Genomic DNA, 8,011 nt, shown 5'->3' with positions numbered 1-8,011 from the left:
CTGCCCCGGGGTCCCGCCGGCGTCCCCCGCCGCCAGCAGCGCGCTGGGGAGCGCGGGGGGTGCCCGCTGCGCCGGACCTAGAGCCTCCGCCGTAGGGCTGTAGGCAGCAAAGATGGTTTCTTCCCCAACCCGGTACCTAGTGTTCTTTCAGTACTTTGGCACTAAATATAGGTAGGTGCCTCAGCTGCCTCGTCAGCCACGTGCGGTGGAAGTAAACCAGCGCCTGTTGCGGCCCCGGGGGGGTTAGCCGTGGGTGGGGATGGGAGAGCTACAAGGCGGCGGTTGGGAAAAGGATGGGTGAGGGCCGTGGTTTTGGTAAGTGATAAATCCCTTGCTGAGTAGGTGAGAGCGGGCAGGGAGCTGGACTCCGCTTTCTGCTGTTGCGTGTAAGCGTGAGGAAGGGGATGGTTTGGGCAGGAAATGCATAAAATGGGCAAAGAGAAAACATCAAAGGACAGAGAAGGCGGCAAACTTGGGATCTCAGGCTGAGGGGGGGGGAAGCAAGTTACTGTATTTCCTGCAGTGGTGTGGCCAGTTCTCAGTGGTTCAGATACCTGCGCTGCTCGAGAGATGCAGGTGAAGCGATCTGTGGGCTGTGAGTCTGCAGGAGGTTGGCTGAGGTTGGGTTTCCCCAGGCCTTAAACATCCCACATTGTTTACATTTAAAAAAAAAAAAAAGCGTGTGGGAGAACTTGTGCAGCTCCAGCTCATGGAATTGTGCCTATCTTCATGAGGATTTTACAGAATAATACCACCATATGCCAAACCCCACAATTCTTTTGCAGTGCACGGTCTGTGTCACTGTGGGTACTGACCTAAATTACTCAGAGTAGTTACAGGTAGGTTGGGTTTAGCCTCGGGACGTATCTCTCTGCACTTCAGCAGCTTTTGTGAACGGCTGTGACTTCTGTAGTAGAGAAGGAAGCTCTTCACAAACCGTTTTCGTGGTCTTTTAGCCCCTTTATGACATCCGCAGGGCCTGCAAGAAGGGGACCTGCAACTGGCAACCAACTCCTGGCCCTGAAATAGCTTTATCTGCAAACTCTTTTCTAGTGTGATTTGTCTGCCTTATCTTCCCAACACGTCAGCCTCCATCTGAAGGGCTAGTCCAGAGAGTAACATTTGAAGGATGATTTTTATTTCCAGCCTCCTTTCTTGCAAATAACCACTGCATCTGTTTTCCTGTCCATGCATCAAAGTATTTGGTCCCTGCAAATTCTGTAAAAAGATCCAGGTCACTCAATAGAAAACTGTTGGATGACTGTCCCCCATTAACTTCTGGATGTGTTGGTGGACTCTGTGTCAAGTCCTTGGGTCTTGACACATATCAATAACTATTGTATTTGTTTCGCTCTGCAGCGGGGTTATGGAGACTTCGAATGATCAGTCAATGGTTGGAGTCCAGAATTATTTGGAGGTAGGCCCTTGCTAATCATATTTTCATTAAAATGAAACTTCTAGGGTCACATTGTTGAGCTACGGATATTATCAAGGAAAAATACTATTTTTAGACTGACACTCAATAAAAGACACTTGCATAGTGCTAAACACTGTAATATTCAAAACAGTCAAAGTGCTTTAGAAATTATGTCAGTATACAGGTAGGAGAAATAGGTCAGGGTGAAGTCAGAGACATTAAGATCCTGATCCTGAAAAAGATGTGAACTCTCCAATGAGACTTGAAATTGAGGTGTCCAAGTCCAGAACTATGATTCTGAGAGCCCCTGCTCAGGTGCTGGCCCACCTGAAGGTACTTAAGCATGTGAGCTTCATTAGCACTTGTGGCTTTGCTTCCACTCGTTCTTAGAACTGCCTCAGTTCTGAGCAGGCTTAGCTGCTCTGCTTCTAGTTCATGTCCAAGTCCTTTATAGATTTAGAAACTAGATGTTGTATCCTTGTGGGAGAGGATGTCTCTAATAGATGTTTTCAGACACAGAACAAAGCACAGCAGGATATCCATTGTTCCAAATTAAAAAAATGCTTAGTTTCCGTTCTTCTGGAGTTCTTCTAATATGCCGGGGAAAAAAGGTATGATCCTGTCATCACTGTTGTTCTTGCGCTGCTCCCAGGGACTTCCCCAGAATGTAAGAATGGCTTTCAGGACCAAAGTGCTGTTTGGCTCGGAGTGAGTGCGCAATAGGAGTGCAAAAGACCCCCTGTTACACCAGCGAGTAGAAAGTGGGTCACTTGCATAGGGTAAATGCTCAGCACACCTAGATGTTTGTGTAACCCAATTGTAATTTAGTTACAAGCTGCTGCTGAGCTGCGTTTATTTGAGCAGTGCCGGTGAATCCCACGTTCCCGTGCAGGGCAGGAATCAAAAGGAAGCTGCGTTATTTTTGTCTCGTCTTAGAAGCATCATGTAGTTCAAAATGAAGCTTGTGCCCATTTAGAAGACAAGAGATTGTTGAAGAGGTTGAAACTGATTGCTTTAGGTCAGATCATGCTTTTCAGTTACTCGATTCTCATTTTTGGTCAGACTGTCTAACCTGAGATCACAAACTAGCAGTTTGAAGGTGGTGTGCCCATCGTGCTTGTTTGTGATAGCCTGCGCTCTGCCTGCATTAGCTACAATCGTGGTGGTGTGAAGGAGCAGAGCTGTTGAAGAGCTGGTCTGGGAGCAGACCTGCTGTCCCACCCAGCCACTCTGTGACCCTGGCCAAGACATTTCTACACTGCGCCTTGTGAGGGTGATAGTTCTTGCATGCTCTTGCTAAGCAGTCTGCAGAAGGAAAGTGTGATGAATTATGGTTTGAGTAAGAGTTCTCAGGGTGTATTTGTATGGCTTCCTGCCTGAGACCATTGTGCAGAAAGTGTATAAATATTGTGCAGATCTTGAAAGAAGAGCCCCAAAGGACTTTCGATCTCGTTTATCTAATCCTCTGAACCATCCAGTGTCTCAGCCCCAGGCGCCGGACTTTGGGTGAGCCCAGCAGTTGTTTTGCATTATCTGAGTAACTTTGTTTTAATAGGCGAATGGGTAGGATGCGTGATTAAAGGAGAAAAGAAGAAGAAAAAAAGAAAAAGATAAACTTATTTGGTGTTGTCTTTTCACAGTATCAGCACTTTGCAGGCCAGTTCTGGGATATGTGCTTTGCTTTCATGTGGTGGTATTGATGCTGGGCACTGCTGAGCAGGGCTGTGTCTATTAGAACCACATGGGAAGTCTTAAAGCAACTTTAATAGAAAACTTCTGGGGCCTGTAGGAATTTATCTTCCTTCATTTCTGTGCAGCCTTGAACTTCACAACTTTCCAAAGCCAGGAAGGCAACTGAAGGGAAGGGCAAAATTAAATCTGTAATGAGATCCTTTTTGTAGTCTAAATATGTTCAGGCATTTGTTTGCAGTTACAGACAAGCAAATAACCTGAGGTGTAGACCTTGTGTTTCAACAACTGGTGTGTGAGTGTGTACTGCAGCCCTCTGTGTGGTAAGGTAAAATTGCTGGACTGGAGCTGAGCAGAAGGCCTGCCTATAACCCTTTGTCACCATAAAGCACTGTATCAATACAGGACACGGAAGCGTTTGTAGTCCTCAGCACTGCTACGTAACAGAGCCCTGGGACTGACTGGAGGAAATGGAGACTTGTTTTAGTTCGGGGACAGATGTAGATATTTGAAGGAGCTTTTAAAATATCTTTGAGGGGGGTGAGCTTTGCAGACAGCTTTCTTTCTTTCTCGGAGACAACGTCTTTGTCTTGAAGCACTTGGAAGCCCAGCCTGCTAGTGGTGGGTCCAAACCAAAATTCCAGACCTTGCTTCCCCAGATGGGGAAGTTTGAATCCTGTGACTTGGCTCCCTCCAGTTCCTTGTGGAACCTTACAAGGTGCCGGACTTTGTGCTCTAGTCTCAATTCTTACAAACGTCCCTACTGTAAAGGAAGATCTCCTGTGTAGCACCTTTTGCTAAAGTGAGTAGCTGTTGCTTGTGCTAACAGGTACCATATGCGAGGCCTGCTAGGATCTACAGGATTGAGTTCCCTTTTATGTTTGGTTTGAACCATCTCCTGAGTGTGCTGTTTCCCATTGTGCTGGTGAATGCTGCCCAAAACTAATCTTCCCCACACGAAGCTCTGCTTTGGCCAGCAGCCTTGTGCTAAGGCCAGATATTATTCCTCGTGAAAGGAAGAGGGGCAGTAGGAGAGGAGAGAAAGAGAACATACACAAACTCCTTACTATGCAAGGCAGCTTTGGTACAACCTCCCCCCCCCAAAAAAAAAGAAAAAAAACCCTGAAAATGGATGCAGAGAACTGTCATCTTCAACCCCTGTTTGGATAATAATTTCAGTGGCATAGGAGATTGCTTTGGAAACCCTTTCTTCTAGCAGAAGCCACTTTCTCAGCTTTTTCTTCCTGGCTTTCACTTTGACTTTTATCTATTCCACTAAAAATGAGTTAGATTTTTAATTAGTTTCAGTTGACATAGCACCCATTGAGTCAGTGAGGCTGTGATGACTTGCAACCAGAAGCTTGCACGTTATTATTTATTAGAACACAGCAACTTATAAATCGTGCAGCATCCCTGGCAACACAGTGCAATCCCTTGTGTCTGTGCAACTAATGCCGTTGTGCATGATGAAACCAGTAAGCAATCCAGCTGCTGTGAAAGCGAAACAGACCCTTACTTTTCCAAAACACTCCTAATGCACAGTTTCTCTTGAACACACCCATCCACAATTGATTTCACAGGTTCCTTTTGTGGTTCCCAGATGCTCTGTAGAGGTAGATGGCTGAGTATCTTGAGGATTTTTTTATTCAGACTTCAGGGAGAGAAGTGGATGAACTTTTGCTTCCCTGCCGTAGGTGGTATACATTAATGGGCCTGTTCTTCGTATCACCGCTCCAGCGTTTGTACAGAGTGAGAAGAGAACAGAGCTGCGAGTAGTAATAGCGATCTGGAATGTGGATCCATATCATCCTGGCACACAACAGTGGAAATTTCAGCGTGATTCAAAATATGGAAGTGCTTAGTGAATGAAACCTGTTAGCAGAACAGACCTACTAAATGCAAGTAATACTTTTCCCTGCATCACTGGTATGCAGGGTGTTAGAGGTATAAACTGACACCCTGGGATCCTTGATGCTGCTCCAGGAATAGGGTCGTCTGGAAAGACTGTGACTCGGGAAGTAAAGACTAAATGAAAATGGATGAGATCTGGCTCAATGAAAGGCCTTCAGTAGGTGCCAAGCCAAGATTTCAGTGTTTGTAACACCTGGTAAAAAGAAGAATATTTGCATGCCCTGTGGCTTAAAGAAGGGAGCAGAGACCTGTAAACTCTGAGCACACGGGAGGACAATCCAGCTCCTTTATTCCTGTATCTTCTATATTGCTTTTTAGCTGGGTGCCCATGGGTAAAGTGCTTAACTTCTGCCTCAGTTTCCCGCATAGGAATCCATAGATGATACCCAACAGGGTAGGGATCTGGATTAATAGCAGTAAAGCCTTTTGAGTTCCTCAGATGAAAGGCCTGCTTGTTTTAGGGGTTTGTTTTTCTGAAAGGGCGGGAAAAACTGGTTGCTATCCAAGCAATTACTAAATGTAAGTAACGCATCTTTTTTGAAATTCAGTGTGGGTGATATTAACAGATCAAAGTAGACAGGAGCCAGAGGAGGAAACCATCAGCTGCCTATAGGCTCAAAGGACATGTGGATGGTACAGATAGGAGACATTTAAATAGGTGAAGGGGTCATTTCTGAATTGCCTGCAAAGAAGTTCAGCAGTTCAGAAATTCTCTCTTTAAGGAGATTAATTAGGATGGGATATAGATGAAATATTAAAATTGAAACTGGAGGCAGCAGTTGTTAGCGTATTATCAGCTGCATGCCTGTTAGGCTGGAGGAAGAATCCACAAAGCTTTCAGCTTTCACAAACTGAGATTTGTTGTTGATGGTGGTCACATTCCTCCTTGGATGCCCAGCACATATATCCTTCAGTCATCTCTCCGGAGAGGTGTGCCTGGGGGACAATTGTGCTGGAGAAGGGCAGCTGTGAAAATACCATTTGTTGAACCTGTCATTCAGTCCTGCACCTTTGTGGATTCATTGGCTGACCTGAGCGGGGAAGACAACCAGATTTGCCTTGGAGTCTGCAGTCCTCTCTTCCTCTGCAGTCTGGTCTCCAACAGGGCTCAACTCCCGCTGGCAGAGGAGAAGAGATCCAAACAGTGTTCCCATTATCCAGCTTTGTTCAGATGCAGTGCTTAAAATGGGATGCAGCGTGGGATCCAAAGGAGTGCTGCATCCAAACTTCTCCAAGCCCATAACAAGAAAGGAGGATGTTTTCCATGTTCTCTCCTGTTCTCTCCCTCCCTCTACCCCCACTCAACTATGTTCCCACTGGCTGGTTTTTGCCTGATGAGAAGGGAGGGGGAGAAGAGGGTGGAGGAAGGGAGGAGCCTGCAAAACCCAAACATATCTTTGCAGAAACTTTGCTCTTAAAATGCAGCTTCTGCTTTAAGACAAATTGCTGAGGCACAAGCCAAGGTCTACTGCAGAAAACTATTTAATTTCTGTCTGCTTCTCTCTGCTTAAGGGTGATAAATAAAGATTTTCATTGTTAATTGTAACCACATGTGAACTCCAAATAGAAGGATTAGGAAGGGGAAAAGGCTAGGGTCATTTTTGTTCCGTTTCCCAGACCTTCCCCTGCAGCTCAGTTACATTTTTCCTTGCCTCCCTGTGCATTTTAACAGTATGTTTCTGAGAGCCCAGAATCCTGTCTGCTCGAATAGTAGGAGTCTGGAAGGCATTTGTGAGTCAGCAGTTCAAACTTTATTGACTCTTGCTACCAAATTAAAATCTAATAAAGACCACTGCTGGGCTCGCTACTCAAGAGTGGAGATAGGAAAGAGAAGGAAATTTCTGGTCATTCATCTGGTTTTCTGCTTTTTTGTTGTTGTTGTTTTTCAGTCTTTCAGATATGCTTCACTCATTCACTGTAACAAATTACACTGGCTTTTCTGTATAAGGGCCTGTCCTCGCAAAGAAGTAAGTTGTATTCTGCAGTGCTCCAGCAACCTACTTTAAAACCTTACTGTAGGTAAGACCTGCTGTGGTTTCAACGTTGCATTAGTAAGTTCTCGGAGTACCAAGGTTTCTGACCTACCAGTGTTTGTCCCTTACCAAAACCCACCTGGCTTTGCTAAACTTAGGCCAGTCTAGACAGACCCTTAAATACAGAGCATCTAATTAACCGTGTAAGCATCTCTTTTGCGCTCTCTCTTTTGTGTGTGCGTCTTGATTAAAAGACACCATATTAATGACTCATTTAGCAGGGTTTTATTTACTTTCCCAGCAGGAATCTGTAGTAATTCACCCAGTTGTTTTTCCAGCCCTTTGTTAGTGGGCAGAATGGAAAGGCAGAAACAGGGTGGGGATAAAAGCCAGCTGTGTGGAGAGGAACAGTTGGGAAAGGGAAATAACGATCCTAGCCACAGCTGGATTCTCCAGCAAATCCGTGCCAAAATCCCTGTGCAGAACCTAGAGGGTCTCAATGGCTGTCCTTCCCCTTGCGTTAAGAAAAGTAAGCTTCAGCTTGTTGCAATACAGTTTGCTAACTAATTTTTAAAGTACATCTCAGCTGCGGTGTCATTTTAGGGCCTTTTGGCTCCAATAAGCTCGAACTCTGTGATGGTGTAAATAACGTTTATAATTTTCTGCTTTAGTCTTGCTATGGCAGAGGTCTTAGCGTGAGTGAGACATCGCCTGAATATAAGGCAACTCTAGCTCCTGAAGAAAACAGTACTCTCAAGGATTAGCCAAGTCCTGCATTAATGCAACTGTGGAAGCAATGAATATAAGGAAATTCCACGTTGTGACTGCCGGTGGCGTGTGTTTGTCTGGTGGTTATTTGTACCTGCTGGGGTAGCTCAGTGTCAGCCAACTACTGGTATGCTTTATGAGCTGTGTCTTGATTCTTAGATCTGTTTATATTTATATTTCTCAGTGGGACTAATAAATGCATTACATCAGTGCTATGCTACTACTTATCTGGTCCCCCGGCTCCTCCTCTGCT

At 45.2% G+C, this 8,011-nt stretch overlaps 1 protein-coding gene across 3 annotated transcripts in view; it reads left to right on the top strand.

Annotated features, from left to right (window-relative positions):
* Window positions 1–23: 23 nt before the first annotated feature.
* PUSL1 (pseudouridylate synthase-like 1) overlaps window positions 24–8,011 on the top strand; it is a 28,875-nt gene continuing 20,887 nt past the window's right edge. For all 3 annotated transcript variants that reach the window (XM_009274182.2, XM_009274183.2, XM_009274180.2), the window contains exons 1-2: window positions 24–171; window positions 1,360–1,417. In XM_009274182.2, coding sequence (XP_009272457.1) covers window positions 113–171; window positions 1,360–1,417 — 117 coding nt within the window. In that variant the 5' untranslated portion in view covers window positions 24–112. The remainder of the gene's footprint in view (window positions 172–1,359; window positions 1,418–8,011) is intronic.

This window comes from Aptenodytes forsteri, unplaced genomic scaffold, assembly GCF_000699145.1.
Source record: "Aptenodytes forsteri isolate BGI_AS27 unplaced genomic scaffold, ASM69914v1 Scaffold16, whole genome shotgun sequence".
Lineage (NCBI taxonomy): Eukaryota > Metazoa > Chordata > Aves > Sphenisciformes > Spheniscidae > Aptenodytes > Aptenodytes forsteri.
The sequence above is the reverse complement of the archived record's forward strand: the minus strand, read 5'-3'. Positions and strand labels throughout refer to the sequence as shown.